Source organism: Schistocerca gregaria, chromosome 1, assembly GCF_023897955.1.
Source record: "Schistocerca gregaria isolate iqSchGreg1 chromosome 1, iqSchGreg1.2, whole genome shotgun sequence".
NCBI classification, from domain to species: domain Eukaryota; kingdom Metazoa; phylum Arthropoda; class Insecta; order Orthoptera; family Acrididae; genus Schistocerca; species Schistocerca gregaria.
This window is the reverse complement of record NC_064920.1, coordinates 754,436,870-754,458,409: the sequence shown is the minus strand read 5'-3', so window position 1 is coordinate 754,458,409 and position 21,540 is coordinate 754,436,870. Positions and strand designations below refer to the sequence as shown.

At 40.1% G+C, this 21,540-nt stretch overlaps 1 protein-coding gene across 2 annotated transcripts in view; it reads right to left on the bottom strand.

Annotated features, from left to right (window-relative positions):
* LOC126267760 (ER membrane protein complex subunit 1) overlaps positions 1-21,540 on the bottom strand; it is a 124,252-nt gene that overhangs the window by 89,767 nt on the left and 12,945 nt on the right. For both annotated transcript variants that reach the window (XM_049973067.1, XM_049973074.1), the window contains exons 2-4: positions 19,357-19,472; positions 19,082-19,265; positions 13,587-13,742 (exon numbers count right to left, since the gene is read on the bottom strand). In XM_049973067.1, coding sequence (XP_049829024.1) covers positions 13,587-13,742; positions 19,082-19,265; positions 19,357-19,472 — 456 coding nt within the window. The remainder of the gene's footprint in view (positions 1-13,586; positions 13,743-19,081; positions 19,266-19,356; positions 19,473-21,540) is intronic.

Sequence of the window (21,540 nt, the reverse complement as noted above, 5' to 3'; positions counted from 1 at the left end):
GACGGTGACACGCCAACGCATGGGGACTTGACCTTCGGTCCAGACGCGATTGTAGGTATGAAGAAGAAAGCTTTTGCCTGCCGGAGAAAGGTGTGTCAGCATCTGAACGTGAATGGCATCTGGCCCCGGAGCAGAGGACCGGGACAGTGCAAGTGCATGTTCGAGTTCCCGCATAGTAAAAGGGGCATTATAATTTTCCAGATTCAGCGAGTGGAAGGAAGGTCGCCGAGCCTCTTCTGCCTCTTTCCTGGGAAGGAAGGCAGGGTGGTAATGGGCGGAGCTTGAAACCTCCGCGAAAAAGCGGCCGAAGGTGCTGGAGACATCCACAGGATCAACAAGTACCTCATTAGCTGAAGTCAGGCCAGGTACTGAGGAGTGGGCCTTAATGCCCGACAGCCGGTGCAGGCCACCCCAGACGACAGAAGAGGGAGTAAAACTGTTAAAGGAGCTGGTGAAAGAGGCCCAACAAGCTTTTTTGCTGTCTTTGATGACTCTACGGCTTGCGCTTGGAGTCGTTTGTATCCAATACAATTTGCCAACGTAGGATGGCGGCGAAAGGTGCGTAAAGCACGTCGTCGAGCACGGATAGCGTCTCTACAAGCCTCATTCCACCAAGGGACAGAAACACGACGTGAAGAAGAGGTAGTACGAGGAATGGAACGTTCGGCAGCATTGATGATAACAGCTGTGAGGTATTCGACCTGACTGTCACAACTGAGAAAATCGTGGTCCGGAAAGGTCGCCAGGGAGGAGTAAAGTCCCCAGTCAGCTTTCGGTATGTTCCAGCTCGAAGGACGTGGGGTGGGGTGTGGTGCAGGAGACGAACGACACAGGGGAAATGGTCGCTCGAATAGGTGTCAGAAAGGACATACCACTCGAACCGACGGGCAAGAGTGGTAGAACAGATCGAGAGGTCCAAGTGGGAGTAGGTATGAGTAGAGTCCGAGAGGGAAGTCGGGGCACCAGTATTGAGGCAGACAAGATTGAGATGGTTGAAGACATCTGCCAAGAGGGAGCCTCACTGACAGGATGCAGGCGAGCCCCAAAGGGGATTACAGGCATTGAAGTCACCAAACAATAAAAACGGCGGAGGAAGCTGAACAATCAGGTGCATCATGTCAGCCTGACTAACTGCAGATGACGATGGACTGTAGACAGTACAACCAGAAAAAGTAAAGGCAGAAAGAGTAATACAGACAGCTATTGCTTGGAGTGGGGTGGTCAATGGGATGGGATGGTAATAGACATCGTCCCGAATGAGCAACATGACCCCACCATGAGTTGGAATACCGTCCACAGGGGTGAGGTCAGACAGCTCCGAGGTATAGTGGGTAAAAGCAATACCGTCAGTTGGGCGCAACTTGGTTTCCTGGAGACCAAGGACGAGCGGACAGTGCAGGCAGAGGAGCAGTTGTAATTCCTCCCGATTAGATCGAATACCTCTTATGTTCCAATGTAACAAAGCCATCGCTAGTCAGAAAAAAGGGGGAACGAAACGGGTGAAGAGCTGGTCACCTCGACGGCCGCGGAGGACCAGGTTTCGAGGGAACAACGCTACAACCGGCGGGAGGCGGATACTGTTCCATCAAGTCGGCGCCAGCTGCGGCCACATTCCTGGGTTGCGTAGGAGGGGCAGCATCATTTGCTGACAACAGGCCAGCTGAGCACCTGGCAGCAGAGTGTCCCGGCGAAACTGAGGGCGGCCGGGAGCAGCAACTCACGGATGGAGCGTCACACGAAACACGTCAGGGTGGAGAGCGGGATAAAGACTTCTTCTTGGAGGCCTTCTTGGAAGTCCGATGAGGCATGGGGATCCCAATAATCAGCCACCTAGGCTGCCTTTTACTGCTAATATCCTGTTTACAACATTCTAATGGGAAGCAACTCTCAAAGAGCAAGAGAAATGTGTTAAGGAAAGCATTATATTTGCCACCTATGTGATTGGAACTATAAACAATCTATCACTCTCGTTCCTTAACGAGGTTTAAAAAACTCTCTATTGCCATTGGATTAGCTTTCCTACATAGTTTGTAATTATATGTGACACTTGTTTGAGTACAAAAGCCTTTTAGTGTTAAAACTTGTACTTCATGGTCTGAAAGGCCACTCTAGTAATGAAGGCCCACCTAGTAATGCAGAATGAATAACAATATTGTCTACGGCTGTGCTACGGTTCTCCTGCGCCCTAGTTGGATAAAACACAGTCTGCATCAGATCATATGAGTTTAGGATATCTACCAACATCTCTTTCTTTTACAATCATACACTAAATTAATTCGTTGATCTCAGTAGCTCTGCGAATAATCAGAAGTATTGTTTGTTGTTGGCAAGTTGCTTGTTGTTTCTGTGCATGACGTCCTTTGCCCAGCATAACGCCACGTTGCTTTGCTTGTGTTAGTTCATTCACTGCCTTATTGGTCGTGGTTTGTGAAGTCTGAGTGTGTGTAATTCAGGCGGCGTGACAAGAACAAGTAAATTAGTCATTTGTTTACAGTCCTTAGTTGGCAGAAACATGCAATACACACTTCGGGATCGGTTTTTTGTTGTGGAAACATAGCGGAAGAGAAACTCATTGGTTATAATACAATGGGCATTCCAGAGACAATTCAATGTCCACGATGTTCCAACAAAGGCAACAATGTTACCAATCTTAAGGAACTGGTGCACTAAACAGTGACAGTGGTAAACGAAGACCAGCAATGAGGGCAGAGGCTACTGATAAATTCGGAGGAAACTATAGCATAGACTGAGCCAGAAGACAGGCCTTTCTTATGGCACATGCCAGAGAGCTGCAAAAAATTTGGCACTGGGACCATACAGAGTGCATAAGATGCAAGCACTGTAAGAAATAGACCAAGTGAAAAGAATGTTTTATTGTCAATGGTTTCAGAGATTTCTAATTTAACATCCAGCCGTTCTCTCCATAACTTGGTTTAGAAATGACGCATGGTTCCATCTGTCAGGTAACATCAACACACAAAACAGCAGATACTAAGCTGTTGTAAACCACCATATCATCCATTAAACACCACTGCACGATGAAAAGGATAGAGTGTGGAACACAGTGTCAGCTTGCTTGATTGTTGGCTCCATTTTCTTTGATACAACCGTAGACATTACAGTTAATATGGGCATCTTCATCTTCAATACATTTGTAGAGCAGCTGGATGATGTTGAACATACAGAAGGTTATTTCCAACAAGATGAAGCAACGTGTCACACGTCTAACACTTCCATGCAACTTGAAACCAGTTTCTTTTGTGACAGAATAACTTCAAAAATTTCGTGGGTATCTAACCACCTCATCTACGACCCCCCCCCCCCCCCCCCCCCGGCATGGCTTTTCACTAATGGAGGTACCCTAAAAGCCGAGTGTACAAGAACAGACTAAGGACAACTGCAGAACTGAATGACGTCAACACACAAAGTAAGCAACATTGGAGAGGACACACTTCACAGAATGTCATGTAACACAGTAAAATGAGTCCAGTTGTGCATGCTGGTGGAGGGTGCTTTCACCATTTGCAATGAGGACTCTGTATGTATGTATGTCATGTCCTAAATGTGTACTATCATCTACCAAAATTGCAAATGTGTCCCATAACTGGTTCACATGTTGCGACTCATTAAAATAGTTCACATTTATATGGATTGCACTGTACAGTGGAACCTGCCATAGCGAGCATAATTCAATCCAGAATCTTACTCATAGTGTGAAACACTCATTAGGCGAAACAATTTATCCCTTATAAATTAATGTAAAATACAATATGCATTCCATGCAGAAAAAGTTTTATTTTATGCACGAGATTTATTCAACGAAAATTATACATGCAATGTTATGTACTAATTCTTTTTCACTAGGAAGCTAGAAAGTGTCATCAATAAGTAGTAGGTCTTTCTAACTTTTTTATTGAACTACAAATCCTTAGTATTACTTGAAGTAGTGCCCTTCTGCTTCAACGCAACATGTATAACTCGATTCCCACTGCACGTACACCTTCTGGCACTTGCTTTCCGTGATCCTGTTTAGAGACCCCATCATGGTGCTTTGGACATCTACAGAGTTGAATCAGTGACCCTTGAGGTCCCGCTTGAACTGGGGAAAGAAGAAGTAGTCTGCCGGTAACAGATCTGGACTGTACAGAGTGGGAGGTAATGTGGCAACCCTATTCTTGGCCAGGTATTCCAACACCCGCAGCGCACAGTGGCACGGCACGTTGTCGTGGTGCTGCTGCCAACAAGCAGCGATGTCTGGCCGCATTTGGAGGACGCATTTGCGCAATCTTTCAAGCACTTCCATGTAAAATTTAGCATTAAGAGTTTGTCCAGGGAGCACAAACTCCTGGTGAACCACACCACAATGGTCAAAATGCAGATGAGTATGGTTCTGACCCTTGGCTTCCTATGGACGCGGGGAATTGGCGGTGTGCCACTCAACGCTTTGGCATTTGGTCTTCGGGGCGTACTCAGAACACCACGATTCGTCACTGGTAATCACACTGAAGAAAATTTGAGTTTTCTTGGACACTGTTCAGAATTTCCTTGGAAATTTACACATGATTCAGTTTTTGTTTGTCACTCAGGATTTTTGGAACAAGCTTGGCACACACCTTATGCATGGCCAAATTCTCAGTAACAATTTCTTGGATGGTACCACACAAAATCCCCAACTTATCAACCATCAGGCGAATGTTTAAGCATCGATCAGAGTCCAGAAGTGCCTTCACTTTGGCCACATTTTCATCAGTCCTTGAAGTTGATTAATGACCTGTGTGCTGGTCATCTTCAACCAGCACCTGCTCCTCCCTGAACACCTTTGCCACTCCAACACCGTTGCGAGGCTCAGGGCAGCATCCCCGTAGGCATCCTTAATTATTCCGAGGGGCTCCGTTATGGTTTTCTCGAGTTTCACGCAGAATTTGATAGCGTAGCACTGCTCGAGATTTTTCTAAATATTGCAACATGACCGCACTACCGAACATAGGACCTCAAAAATGGACATACTCGCTCTCCGCTTCCCTGCAGGCGACTGTAAAAAAAATCTGTCTCTCCGAAAGGCTCCCTACTTTCATGACCAGGTGGTCCAAGCCCCCACCACCACTCTGTTTACACTACAGAAATTCAGTCCAACTATTTATTGATCACACCCTACATCTAGTCATTTGTTTCTGCCAACCTTTCAACACTTGGCAAAAATGCAACATAGAATTATTGTCAAATAAATTTGTAGCACACACAGCCACTGCTTTTATGGGGTTATGATTATCAATGTATGAGGAAACTGATTCCCACACTTTCAGCATTTCTTTTATTGCACCAGTAGATTACTCCTCCTCCTCTGAATGACTCCTCTCCACAACTGCCTGCTGTGAAACACACTCTAAATCCGTAAGATCTTTGGTGGTCATTTCTTGGGTGTAATCTTCCAAAAGTTCATCGATATCACTGTTATCCACTTTTAGTCCCATGCTCATGGCTCAAGACAAGATCTTGTTGACTATGGGATCCACTTAAGTGCCTCAGAGCCACATTCGACAATGCACTCCAACCAAAGCTTCATCGAGCCAGAAGTAAGAGTTCTCTTGGTAACCCCTTCCCATGCCTTTTGGATCATCTTGACACACATAATGATGTTGAAATGATATTTCCAAAACTCTATGAGTGAGATTGGTAGCTTCAGTCAACTCAAAGCAAGGTTTGAAGAGTGCAGATCTTAAAGTTAGAAATAATATGCTGGTCCATACACTGGAGTAACAGAATGGTCGGGGGAGGGGGGGGGGGGGGGCAGAAACTGGATCTTGACGAATTGAAATTCTTCAACGAGGTGGTCTTGTAGGGCTGGAGAATGGACAGGAGCAAAGGCCATAGAAAGCAGGACATGGAGTGGCAGATTCATCTCAAACAAATATTTTTTTCACCAAATGATCAAAAACTGCATTGACTCAAACACAAAAAAGTTCCATGTGTCACTCAAGCCCATAAAAATATGCTTCGACACCTTTTTCCAGAATAGGCACATCTCATTGCAACTGAAAATCTGTTGTGGCAGATAACCATCGCCAGAATCTATGAACATCTTGAAGTTGCTGATGAAGTTGTCTGCTTCCTGTGTGTTGGTTCTTCTCTTAAACTTCTCGAACCCTCCACGGCTTCCCTTAAACACTTCTTTGGTCGCTGATGATCCCAATGCCTTCCTAAAGAGATCAGCAAAAATAATTCTCACCTCCTCACAAATAATGATCTCGTTAACAGTGTCGCTTTGCAATTGATTTTCATTTGTCAGGGAGCATACGCAGACAAGGAAAAAAAATTCCCGGAGTTTTTCCAGATACTCCGATTAAAAAATATACTTTTTCCCAGGCAAAAATACACTTTATCCATGCTACATGACAGTAGGTTTTCGATAGATTGTCTCTCAGAACTGTGAACCTTATCAATCCTTTGAATGGTTAAAGTTTTGCACACTGGTGTAGAAGTTCCAAGCACTTTAGGGAGGGGAAAAGGAGCGAAGTTTTAGAAAGATCTTTGATGAGCAGCAACATACACGCTGCATATTTTTGTATTACGAAAGTATAAATTCGAATTCCACCAAACACAGCACGTTAGTTTCCAGAGAGTTAAAATTGAGAGTGCAATGCCCTTTTGTAAACCAATCATATCTCATGCCACGTGATCTCGCCTGCTGATAACAGCAGGTATTGAGAGCATAGGACACGTGTTGTAGTCAGCCAATAGCAAGATCACTGTTAAGTAGTGCGAACAAACAAAGAGGAATAGTTAATTGTTGACATTAATATACACAGTGTAGCTACAAGAAAAGCTAAGCTTTTAAATGTAATATTGGTCTTTTTTTGGGTGTGTTATACTCTTAAGACACATCACACAAATCTTCCATTAAACTTAAAATAATGACAGAAATGTCTGCTCTTCTGACTCTGAAATTCTTTTAAGAATAAATTCATCCTACATTCTTACACATAATTCATTTTGAAATTAACACTTTTCAAAGCACCATTCACAACCCTTTCTCTGAGACTGTTAGAAATATGTTCGTTTTAGCAGTTGCCAGGCAGTGTCAGAAAACAGGCATTATTTCGCAAGCGCAGCTATGGTGATATAGGAAGCCTGCAAGTTCGTATGTATAAAGCATTAAGAGATCTTACATTACACCATAAAAGAAACAGGACATCAGAGGATACTCCAAGAGCATCAGAATTTCGAAACCACACGAAAATGTATAATTCAGCTTGACGTGCACATTGGTTAGTCCAGATTCACAATGAAGTAGGCCCCACCTGATATTAAGCTTTACAGTGTGGTTTTTGGGCTGTAAATTTTCTTGGAGTACCAGTACTGTACTATCTCATGTTTGGCTCTTTATTGTGGCATAATGCCATTCATGGAAGAAGATGAAAACGTGCACTTGAAATTCAGCAAATAATTGGAATGAAACACTTCATTTCAAATAAATTGATTGCCTCAGCAGGAAAGATTAATAAAGCTGAATTTCTTCAACAAACCAAAAAACTTCATTGTACTGCAAGGCGATTAATGCTTGACTGCCAAAAATGTGGAAATAAAATAAAATCATAATAATATACATTTTGGTTTCCATAATTATGTGAATGCATTTTAATTCACTTGTTAGCTCCAGGCCACAAAAATCAATTTTGTTTTCGTTTGATGTGGGAGCTGTAAATGAAGAGGAAACAGTAAAATCCCTTAATGTAAATAGACTACCCCCTCCTCCTCCTCCTTCTTCTTCTTCAGTAGCACTGCAGCCCTTGGTGAGCCTTGATTTCTTCAACCATCTTCTTCTAGGTCTCCCTTTTTGCCTCGCTGAATGGATTGATCACACCTTTCATCATTTTCTTTGGAATTCTGCCCCTGTCATTCTCTCCAAGTGTCCTAGCCATCATATTTACTGTGATTTCACAAATTTTACTATGTCCCTACCTTGTATTAACTCTTGTAATTTGGCACTGTAGCATATTCTCCAGCCTTCCTCCTTCCTTATTGGCCCATAGATTTTGCGTAGTATTTTATGCTCAAAGGTTCTTAGTGCACTTTTATCATGTTCTGTCAATATCCATACCTCTGACCCATAAGTGATAACTGGGCAGACTAGGGAATTCTATATTAGCAGTTTTGTTTTTCTTGTAACAAGGCTACTTCTGAAAAGTTGCATATTTGCAAAGTAAGCTCTGTTTCCTGCTTGTATTCTTTCCCTGATAGCCTTTCCAAAACTGTTATCATTTATTATTAGAGCTCCCAAGTAGTTAACAGTGAGCACTGCTTTGAAGTATTTCCAATTGATGTTTAGGTTTTTAGGGGTTCTTCTGGCCTCATGTGATATTACCATATATTTTGTTCTGTTTTCATTTACTACGAGGCCAATTTTGAAGGCATCTGTTTCCATTGCCTGGTATGTTTCTTTGAGTGTATTGATGTTTCTTCCTGTTATAGCAATGTCATCAGGATATGCACATATCTGGCTAGTTTTCATGAATATAGTGTATCTTTTGTTGATTTTATTTACTACACTATGCACGGCTATACTGAATAGGACAGTGGAGAGACTATCACCTTGCTTCACAGCTTTATTAAAGTCAAAGCTTTCACTTGCTCTGCTAAGGACCTACACTTTTGTTCTTGTCTCTGTCACTGTCATTCTGATTAGTCTTAATAGTTCAGCACATATACCAACTTCTTTCAGTACTGTGTATAGTTCTTGCTGGTTTATGCTGTCAAAGGCTTGTCTGAGGTCGATGAATAGGAAATGCAGATTTATATCATATTCATTGAACTTTTCCATCATTTGTTTTATCACAAATATTTGATCAGTTGTTCCTCTGTCTGGTCGAAAGCCACACTGATATTCCCCTTCTTTGCCTTCTGCACACTTCTGTATCCTTTCGTTTAATGTAATTGAGAAGATCTTATAAATTGTGCTTAGGAGTGTTATAACCCTATAGTTTTTACTTGCTGTTCTGTCCCCTTCTTACAAATGGGGTTTATTATTTCAGTTTTCCAATTGTCTGGCATAGTTTCTGTTTCATGTATATTTGATATTAATGTGTGCAGTTCCTTTATTACAGCCTCACCACCAGTCTTTATTAATTCAGGGATAATGCTGTCTTCCCCAAGGGCTCGATTGTTTTTTGACTAGTGCATAGCCTGGGAGAGCTCTAGTAGTGTTGACTTTCTTGCCTCATTGGTCTCATCATCTAATTCCAGCCCCACTCTTTCTTCCTGCGCAGCTGTTTCTTCATCTTCTAGGCTGGTGCTTAGAGTATCTTTGAAATACTTTGCCCATCTTCCCACTAACTTTTCTTCATCCCTTATCATTTTCCTATCTTCACTGGAAGAGGCCACTGTATTTAGCTGGAATCTATTCTTCAATTTGCCTACAGCATGATAGAACTTTCTTACTTCACTCTGTTCCTTTAATTCTTCTAGTTCTTGAAATTTCTTCTTAGTCCACTCTATTTTCTTTCTGTTGCACAGTCTGTTAGCTCTTCTTCTAAATCCTCTATATCGTTACACATTATTTCTGATTTCTCTCTATAGCACTTTTGTTCTTGCCCTGTTCTTTTCCTCTATTTCTTACCTGAAATCTTCATCAAACCATTCCTGGGCTCTTCTGTTCCTTCTTATGCCTATTATTTCTTCTGCAGCATCTTTAATGGCTTTTTCAATCCTGTTCCACCTTTCATTTACTCCTACTGCAGTCTCTTCATTGCTCAACTTTCTGCTTGGTGTTACTTGGTATTTTTTTACTTCATCAGGAATTTTCAGTTTATCTGGGTTCCATTACATCATCTTTCCTATTCTGTTGCCATTTGTAAGTGAGAGTTCCTCTCTCAAGACTGATTTTATCACAAAGTGGTCTGAATCACAGTTTGGTCCTCTGGAGCTCCGTACACCCATAACTGACATGGAGTGGCAAGCAATCGCTAAAATATGGTCAATCTGGTTGACTACTCCATTTACTTCATACTTCCAGGTGCCCATATGGATCATTTTGTGTAGGAAACAGGAACTTATTATAATCATGCTATTCCTCACTGCAAAGTGGCATAGTAAGTCTCCATTCTCATTGTTTTCTTCATGTAGTGAATATAGACTACCCCCATCCCAATACAATTTAGACAACTCTGTTCATGCTGAATCTGGCAGCTAGGGTGCATGAGACAAATTTTTCTCATTAGCACCTGGCTGCTTGCTGCTACTGCTGATACAGCTAGTAGCCACATTCAAACTAGCCAGAAGTGGGCAAAGGTACAGCTCATACCCGAGTCAACTGTGCATGCCATGAGCCCGCTCGTAATTGCTCAATTGAACCTAAAGAAAACAGCTGTGACGTCATGCTCGCAGAAAGCAGTTTATTGTTACAAAGTACTGCATAGTCTTTGTCCTAAGGCCATTGACATATTTTTGCTGTTTGCAAATACTTGTGCATGCATGATGTTGTAAATGGCACATTTCCTTTCCAACAAAAGATTGTTTTCCCTTGTTTATGTTTTACTGCTGCAGTATTATTCTCAAGTAGTAGGATACAGCAACATTCTTTGCTAGAGTATCAGTTCTTACCAGTCAAAATTACAAAAGTTTAGCTGAAAACTAAAACAAGGAAAAATTCCTGGAATTCCGAAAAATTTCTGGGTTTTTCCCGGGTCATATACACCCTGTTTGTCCATATAAGGAGCAACCTTCGACATCGTCCAGAATACGAAACCGTTGTTTAGATACTATTGCCATTCCCTTTGAAGCGTCTGTCTCCTTAATCTTGTCCATGTTCTTGAGGTTAGTGTAAATATTTGATGCAGACCAATTGTATGTGCATGCTAAATCAGCAATGAAGGTTATTAAAATCTGCACACAAAAAAACACTGTGTGATCACAAGCTGCACTAAGATGGTAGCAGATAGAGTGCAAACTGCAGTACATAATAAATATGCCGCTGCCAATAATGAAAGGTGTTCATATAGTAGAACATTTCCCCCTCCAAACGCAAATGGCTGGTGACGTCACATTAAATTATCGTCACTCATTATGCAAAACATCGCTCGTTAAGTGAATCATTTTTTTACAATTTGTGTTGCTCGTTATGGGATTTGCTCATTATGGGAGGTGCTCATTAAATGAGGTTCCACTGTACAAGGTTAACTTCACTGAATAGTTCAAGTGTTACCCTTGCACATAAACAGCAAATTTACTAGCTTATGTATTAATTTTATAGAGTAAATATAGAGTAAAGACACAGCAAAAATTACTTCAAGGCTTTACAAAATTGTGTACTGCCTTCCATAGATTTTAGATTTGATGGGAGCTTATTGAATAGCTGGAGGACAATGCAGAATGCTCCCTTTTGACAGAGTTGTGTTAGTATGCAGGTTTGAGTTTCTTCTAGTATTATGTTTGTATATCACTGTTCTTCTTAGGTCAGCATCTGATTGGCATTACGCATTTATTTTTCTTTCCTTAAGAATTTTAAAGTATCAAGAACATATAAGCAAGGCAGTGTTAGGATTTACAGCTTCCTGAAAATGGGTCTTCAAGAGTCTCTAGTTTACCTTCCATTAACGAGCCTCGTGGCACTTGTCAAGGGCAGCTGGAGAATTTCCCCACAATATCACAAATCTGATGTGAGCTTGTATGTATGCACAGTAGGCACTCATTAATGTTTTCTGGCTAGCACGTTTGCAGGACACTGCCACAAAATTTACTTGTTCAGGAATTAACAATCCTGAGGCACACCTTACTTACTAGTTTAACTACCTGATAGAATTCCAGCTTTGTTTGTCGGTGCAGAGAATACTGGCCTTCTGTGTGTGATTACTTAGGAATGATGATCCATTTATTTGAAAGTCCTCTGATACCATACTGTTCAATTTTTATCAGTAATATTTTGTGATCCTGTGCACCAAAAGCCTTTGACAGAACAGAAATATGCCCATAGTGGGTTGTTTTGTATCTAAATGAGCTAGTATTGTATTAATGCAGTCATACACCGATGTTTCTGTGGATTGTTGTTTCTAAACACATTTTGAGATATAATGAGTATACATTGATTGTCAATGAAGGCAATCAATTTTTGTATAACTTTTTACATAATTTTTTCAAATACTGTAGAGAAAGAGGATGAAATTGTGACAGGCGTAGAGTTGTTCATGTCTTTACTATCTGCTTTTTTTTAAAAAATAGGAATTACTTCCAACATTTTCAGTGACTCTGGGAGTATAACTGCCTGGAAAGAACAGGCACAGAGGTGAGTTTGTGGTTCAGCAGCAGTGTGTGTTCAGTTCCTGACAACAGTTGCCAGAACTCCATCAATGGCAATCGAATAAGAATTTTTCATTGCTCTGAGGGTTTATCATCATCATCATCATCTTTAGTGACTATAGTAGGCCTAATGAAAATTGATACAGTGCATGTATGATTTTTCTGGTTTACTGGTTGATATTTTTAATCAGTCCATCAGGTATTGTTTATCTAGCCTCTCCATAAAGACTTACAAAATGGCCATTGTCATACTGGCTGGCTGGGTCCTTATTTGTAAGCAGAGCATTTCCATTACTTCAGACAATTTTTACTGGTCAATGCTAGCTGTCATTTAATTGTATCGGACTAGACACTGCAAAGAGAGAACTTTATTGAACTTACTGAGCAATTGTTAGTCCTCATCCTCTTTATGGTGGTGGTTTGTTGGTTGGTTGGTTCATGACAGGCATCACCATCAACCAGCTGTTCACTTGAATGAATGGCCACCAGCAAACTATGCCAAAGAACAGAATTGATCACCAAGTGGCAGAACACGCTGCTGAGCACAAAATGTTTGATTTTAATAGCTGCTTCACAACCTGTGCCACATGGATCCTTCCCACAACACCAGCTTCTATGAATCAGATAAAGGGGAGTTGTCATTACAACACAAACTTTAATCAAGTAATACTCCTGGCAGGAATCTCCAATAGCCCAATAGTGACCTCCACCTGTGGTCCAGGACCTGCATTTCATCCTGCATCCATACCTTCTTCCCTCTTCCTCTCTTCTCTCTCACCCTCCCAGCCCACTTCTCCACTTCATGATGTGCTGTGCACAACGTCCTTTGCCTGCAGCCTGAATGAGATTACCTGTTCCTTCCCCAACTATCACTCTACTCCCCACATCCTCCATTTATGCACTTCACTCAATACAACTCCTCACAGCAGTCAAACTGCCCCCTAAGTCGACACAATGTTGTCAGACTTAACAGTGTAGCCATACAGGTGTGTGTGTGTGTGTGTGAGAGAGAGAGAGAGAGAGAGAGAGAGAGAGAGAGAGAGAGAGAGCGAGCAAGCACATGCAAGTGCTCTATAGCCCTGTCAAAGTATTTTTCAAAATGATAGAAGCATTCTGTCTTGGTTTTCGTGCCTATCAATGACTCACTTCCTCTACTCCTAGAGTTATTTGCATTCCAATATATTAGGTATTAAAATTGCCAAGAAATGTACCAGAACAAAAGTGCGTATTTTACAGTAATCAAATGAAAAAGATGTTGCACCTGAACGATAGAAATGGTTGATATACATTATTCTTACCTAGAGTCGTCTCCAAGCCATGGTGATTGAAGTTTACTACCACCAAACTTTGCCCCTGTTACAAGTTTGAACACTGTTACCGTTACTTGTTTTTGAGCCTCTGGTTCCACATGGTATAGATTCCCAGAGTTTACAAACCATTTGCTAACTTTTAATCTGAAACCATAGAAAATATATTTCTGAAATAATGTTGTCATTCTGATAATGATAAAAGTAGCACTATTCAATAAAAATCACAAGCTCAGTTAAACTGACTGACTGGCATTCGCTAACACTATACAAATGCCGGCACCTGTGGCAAAGCTGGAAAAACTTTTAGACTATTAAAAATGTAGAATTATATACAACATACGAAGAGAGAGAATTGTTGATACGGAACGAAGCACAACAACACAGTCTGTGAAAAACAAATAAACAACAATTAACAGTGTAGAAATTTAAATATACTGCAGACACTTTAATGTGGCCATATTGGGTGGGCTTTTTTGGATTGTGGTTGCATAAGAAACTAGCAGTGATCAGGCCTGTACTACCTCATCTACGACAGTGTCAACATCAGGTGGAAACAGTGTGGTAGCTGTAAATGAATGCTTTGAGTACTATGCTCTGCTTTGAATTGTGTGTTGCCTGTTGTTATCTTTTCTTATTTTGAAGTGACTGAAGAGACTTGGTCTATCATAGGATTTCAGTGTGAATCATAACACAAGAAAGGATCAGCGTTCTCTATGACCATAATGACAGTTCTGCTTTAGCAGAACAACAAAACTTGAGTGTAAACTGCCACTTCTGAGGGAACGAGGCTGAACTTGTTTCACTGCACCTCTTCTCTCCTCACTGTGGTACACATTCTTGTTTGTTTACTATCATGGTGACTGCCACATTACAGTATCTGCACTGTACAAAGGGAATAAATTACAACAGTGCCACCAGTAATAGCATTACAGAAAAGGGAAAGAGAGTTGGGAACAGTTTATCAATTATATAAAATATCTACAACAAAAATTGCACTTCAAATAATGTAAAACACATCTACTGCTATGAACTACAAAGACTGTATGCCATCAAATGAAACCCACTCAACATGAAACATTACTGCAGATCATGGTAGGATGTGGGGAGGTCAGGGGGGAGAATAAAAGTCTGAGGAAAATCAAATATTCTAAAAAGATTAGCAGAAAACAAGAAGTATTATATGAATATTGAAATAAATCAACAGGTGTATGAAACTCTAGAATTTTCCAAATCTATTAAAAACTGTGGTAAAAAATTGAGATAATTAACTACAAAATTTGATTTTTTTCCAAATATGAAGTTTAAAACGTAACAGCTCATTTATTTGTACATAAATTAAATGGATTCTAGTGTTTCAGATACCTGTAAGTATGGTTTGTATCCTGTACAAAATTCATCGAACAGTCTCTCTTACTTATGAAGAAAAGTGTACCTATAGCAACAAATGCAGCCAATAGTAAGTGAAAAAATGATAAAATTGCACGTGTAAAAAAAAAAAATTTTGTTATGTTTTTGAACTTCTGCTACTACAAGTGTGAATCCTGAATCCTTCCTGGTCATGCTGATAAAGTTTTATGAATTTACTTGTAAAAGTATAGACAGTGGAAATTAAAATGTCCTGTGGTGCCTCTCCTGCTCCAAGTCGGCCCGTTTGACATCCTACCCCCCTTAAGGAAGCAAAATTTATATTATTTCTTTTCCACGAAATTATACATAGAGAGAGATGTTAATTTTTGAAGACATGAATGTCAAATATAAATGCATCCTAATCAAGATGCCATAAAAAAAACTGAGCTGCAAGTGTAGTTCAACAAAGAACATGAAGCTGAAAGGCCACTGAGTTATTGCAAGTCAGTGTTCCACCACATCTAGGCCGTTTGATCAAAAATCTGGAGAAAATTAAGTGGCTTCATTTTATGTAACAACACTGGCATAATTGTACAGATTGTTTGTGCTAATTATCAACTATACAACAGTTGATCTTCTTACAAACTAATAACAGTCACTGATGAATGTTTATATGTTAATCACAAACTTTGGATTAGTACCTCAAGTTTCTCAATATTTTAAAAATGAAAGCCGAATTTAAATTCAAAACCAGAATATTAGCCCCTAGACCATGCTCTATGAAGTGGACTCCAGCAGGCCTGTTGCCTAGCCACGTGTGCTCTCCAAATTGTGTTCACACTGTCTGGTGGCACTGCATTGCGTGTTCTCCAAACCATGCTCACTCTCACACTTGACAACATTTGGAAGGATCTACAAAATGTATTGCAAGAGTCACACTGCCTGCTGTAAGCATCATCTAACAGATATTCTTGCTGTGTCTGTTGTTTGGAGAAGACAGTGATCATCAGGACTTTAATGATAGTGATACAGAAGCATCAAGAGGCAAAGGAGGTGTTGAAAAAGTGTTGACAGCTGTTCTACAACAACATGGTCTGTTAACTGTCATGCAGGTCAGAGTAAATATGCATTTACAGAGAGATCATGCGTAAAAATTCATTTTTCACGTCTTCCAAATCACTGGCATTTTCACATCCTTCTTTGACAACAGGTTAACAATGATAATTAATCAGACGAACAAATATGCAAAACAGTTTGTAAGTTCATATGTGTATACACTGAAACAATGATCATAGGTGCACAACCAACAACTGAGAATTGTATTCTTCGACCACAAAGAAAGTGGATAGGATGTGACAGTTACTTTTGGGATAAAAAATGTTTGTTAAATAAATTATACAGAAAAAATGACAATGAGTCAATAGTGGCATTTACAACAATGTGAGGTGTGATCAAAAAGTAATGTGAATCTTTCTTTTTCTTAAAGAATCTTTATTTTTTTCATCAACATCAACTTTGTCCCCTTTCAAAGTAACTCCATCAGATTTAATACACTTGTTCCAATGCTTTTTCAACTCTTCGAAGCACTTCTGGAACTCACTTTTCATTATGGTGTACAGCTCCTTCAGTGATTCTGTTTTTATCTCATCAATGGTGGAAAAACAACATCTATTCATGGTTCACTTCAGCCTCAGGAATAGAAGGAAGTTGCAGGGTCTGGCGAATACAGTGGCTGAGGCAACATAAAGGTTTTGCTTTTTGCTAAAAAATCATGAACAAGCATTGAGGTGTGATGCAATTTTCATGAGCAGTTTTGCCACAATTCTTGTCATTTTCTTCAGATTGCTTTACACGAATGGTACACAACTTCCACGTAGTATTCCTTATTGACTATACACCAATAAGGCAGAAACTCATGATGCACTATCCCATTGTAATTGAAGAAAACTGTGAGGAGAACCTTCACATGTGACCGAACTTGTTGAAGTTTTCAGTCTTGGCTCTTCTGGCAGTTTCCATTTGGCCTTGGTTTAGATGTCAAAGCCATAAATTGTCACCTGCTATAATATTCTTTAGAATGGTCTGGATTGTTGTTGACTTCATCCAGCAATTCCTGTGCGCTTTCTAAGTGACATCGTTTTTGGTCAAAATTCAACTATTTGGAACAAACTTTGCTGCTACATATTTCATCCAAAATAATAATAATAATAATAATAATAATAATAATAATAATAATAATTTGATTCTCATGAGCCAAAGGATATGCAGACATCATCAGTCTCTCTGACGGAGATTCTGTGGTTTCCAGAACCATTTTCTTTATTTTTCCACACTGTTGACAATAATTTGTGTGCTGGAGCATCCAGGATGGTCATCATCTTCAATGTCTTCTCAATGTAAACTCTTTTAGATTTGCCAAAAGCTACAGTCAACATTTACAATGTGGTGCTGCACTTTATTAAATTCTTCAAACAAAATTTAATGTGAATTCTTTGATCCATCTTTTTCAAAACTAAAATTTCGCTGAGCACTTGAAAACACCCGTAATCTTTTCAACTGTCAACAATAAACTAAATAGTCCAAGCATCTGAAAATGTAAATATATAACTGGGGCACATGTACCAGCAAGATAAAAAAAAATTAAAATCAGATGTATAAAGCCTACAAAATAAAAAAAATTCCCATTGCTTTCTGATCACACCTCATAAGTGTGTGTTACGATAAAATTAAACAATGGAAAATCCAGGACAGAATAATGACACAATATTATGAAATGGATAGATCGCTACTCACCTTACAGTGGAGAAGTTAAGTCACAGACAGACAGAACAAAAAGACAGCTAAGCAAGTGGGCTTTTGGCGAAAAGGTCTTCTTCTAAAGTAGACAGCATGCGTGTGCGTGAGCGCACGAACGCACGCACGCACGCACGCGCACGCGCACGCACACACACACACACACACACACACACACACACACACACACACACACACAAGGTCACTGTCTCTGGCTGCCAAGTCTGGACCATGAACAACTGTGCTTGATGGGAAAAGCATTCTGGATGGTGGGGGTAAGGAGGCAGCTGGGGAAGGGGGGGGGATAGCAGGGTAGGGGTTGGTGACAGTAAAGTGCTGCTTGTGGAAGCATACAGGGATGGGGTGGGAACAAGGTAAGGCAGCTAGGTGCCTCCCGACTGCGACTGCACCTAGCTGCCCTGCCCTGTTCCCACCAGTCCCTGTACACACTCACAAGCAGGACTCTATTGTTTTCCGCTATCCTTCCCCCTCCCTGACCCAGCCTGTTCCTTACACCACCACCACCACCACCCAAAATGCTTTTCCTATCATCAAGCACAGTTGCTCGTGGTCCAGCATTGGCAGACAGAGATAGTGGTCGTGAGTGTGTGTGTGTGTGTGTGTGTGTTGTCTACTTTATTAGTCTACATTGTAACACATGTTCATAGGCTTCATACTCTACATTTCGCTTCCAAGGTGGACTGCTCAAGGTGGCGAAGCAATGGAGATGTGTGATGATCCTCCATTCAAGCCATGGCAGTAAAATTTCTGTTTAACAACAAGAATTCAGCTGGTGAGATGGGAAGATCAAATAGTTTAATATTGTCCACCATAAACTTGCAATATTTCATGAAGTACTATAGTGTGATGGCATAAATCACTTAATGGTGACCAACATTTAGAATGTTTATTTTAACTTTAGCAGCTCTATTTGCCCCCCCCCTTTTTTTCTTAAGAAGCGCAGCAGTTTTGTTAGTGACACACCCCAATCCTTCCAGACATAATAATAATAATAATAATAATAATAATAATAATAATAATAATAAAACTACTACTATGTTTAACATGCACACAGTCTTCATTTTCATTATTATGTAACTGAACAACTGACAGATAAGATAGAACCCGTATCATCCATTAACAATAATTACTTGAAAGAAATCATATCAATTTTTTTTTCAGTACTGATGAAGATAATGTTCACCTTTATCATTAGTCACATGACCTCCATCAAATCAAAGTTTTCCATTCTAATGGTTATGCAGATTAAGATGTGATGTGAACAACAACACTAACAAAATATTTTTATTACAAATAGTGCCCACAGTAGAAACTGTCACTACCTGTCCAGAGAAAGTTGCAAAGGTAATGGCCATTCCCATAGGAGGTAACCAGCATTTTGATCCCAGCCTCTTAAAGTCAAAACCTTGTCTCCACTTACTGTCACCACAGCAGACCCATCCACACCCAAAAAGTGGATATCACCTTGTCCACCCTTCTCCAGAACTTGTCGCCATAAAATTTGACCTAAAAAAAGGACCAATGCATATTAATGTACTAAAAAGCACATTTACCACTGATTATAGTTTATCATCATGACACATGTAAGTGAACAAACCTGATTTTGAGTTCAATGCAGCAACAACATTTTCCTCTGTAGCTACAAATATTCTCCTAAGAGACAAATTCACATCAAATTCTGCAAACTTCAGCTTCCCAACGTATGACTGTTTCCTGCAACATACAATTAGTCGAATGACATGACACACTGCCTCTTAATCAGCCTGAAGGTGTAAAATGCCTAACTGAATCATCATCAATTAATAATGTTATTTTAACTAAAGCTTACTGTCCAAATAATTAGTGACTGCCAAGTCTTATCCTTGACACAAGTGAAAAACCTTCTATAGCTAAGACTAATGTACCTATAACGGGAGTGCTGTGTACGGGACATGACAACTAAAATCTCTGAACCATGCCCAATTACCTCAAAGATACTGAAGGAAGAGAAAAATAGTCAAATAATACACAACATTCAATACTGGTACAACTTATCTTTAGGGAGAAACCCTAGGAATTTGGCATGTATCACAACCACTACTTTTTCTCTCACACACGCAAACCTATTACTGCAAGCTGCAGCACTTTCCATTCCTTGCCTCTCTCCAACATATTTTTCTGTATGATGAGTTTCTGCTGATGTTGTCTAATAGTTCTTCTCAATCACTTGACCTTACATCCAGTCATTATTGATTCTGAAGCATAATTCATTATGCAGACCATAACCATCAAATGCCTCAGACTATTTCTTTTATTACTCATGACTGTTCTTAATTACTAGCTTTACTCATTTTTTTTCCATTTCTTATACCTTTCTATTCCTTGTCTTTCCAGTCTGGTCCACATATACTTGTATATCTTCCTCTGGAGCCACATTTGAGGGTTTCTGAATGCTGCTCTATGCAGTGTCGATGGTGAGCCATGATACCTTTCTTACCTTCTTATCCAAAAACTGACCACCTCTAAAGCTAAGTGATCAGCACGCCAGAATGCCAAGTGAGGGGCCTAGATTCAAATCACAGCATGGTCAGAGATTTTCTCCTCTTGGGGACTGGGTGTTGCGTTGTCTTCATCATCACTGCATCTTCGTTTAAACATATGCTGTCCAAGTGGCCTCAACTAAAAACACTTGCACCAGATGACCGGCATCCCCGATGGGAGGCCATAGCCACATGCACATTTCATTTCATCCAAAAACTCAAAATTTATTTTGTACATAGAAAAATTTACAACAACTCACTATTCTGGTTTTCACTTTTTCTTCTACATTTACATTTATATTCTGCAAACCACCATGAGGTGGCATGCAGAGGGTATGTCCCATTGTATCAGTTATTAGGGCTTCTTCCTGTTCCGCTCATGTCTGGAGTGCAGGAAGAATTGCTGCCTGGATGCCTATGGGCATGCAGTAATTATTCTGATCTCATTCTCATGATCTCTATGTGAGTGATATAGAGGAGATTGTAGTATATCCTGGAATTATCATTTAAAGCTGGTTCCTGCAACTTTATCTCACGATAGTTTATCTCTGTCTTCAAGGGTCTGCCAGTTCAGTTCATTCAGTATGTCTATGACTCTCCCACGGATTAAGCAAACCTTTGACCATTCATGCAGCCCTTCTCTGTATAGTTCAAGATCCCGTTACTCCTACCTGGCATGGGCTCCGCACACTTGAGCAATATTCTAAAACTGGTTGCATGAGTAATTTGTATGCAATCTTCTTTGTAGGTCGATTGCACTTCCCCAGTATTCTACCAATAAACTGCAGTTTACCACTTGCTTTACCATGACAGAGCCTATGTGATCATTCCATTTCATACCCCTACCAAGTGTTACATGCCAATATTTGTACCAATTGGCCAATTAAAACAGTGATTGTAGTCATACAATGCTATGTTCTAACATTTTGTGAGGTGCAAAGCTTTGCATTTCTGAACATTTAGACTGAGTTTCCAATATCTGCACTACTTTGAAATCTTATCAAGATCTCACTGAGTATTTATGCAGCTTCTTTCAGATAGTACTTCATTGTAGATAACTATATCATGTGCAGAAAGCCTGGTTTTACTATTAATATTGTCTGCAAGCTCATTAATATGCATGAGTCCCAATGCACTGAAAATTCTTGTAAGTAGCCTTCCCCTCATTCTAGAAACCTCTAATGTCTTTACCGGCTATTAAGTTACAACATGAATTGCTAGAATTTATTGCACAAAAACTTATCTTTAATAATGCAATATAT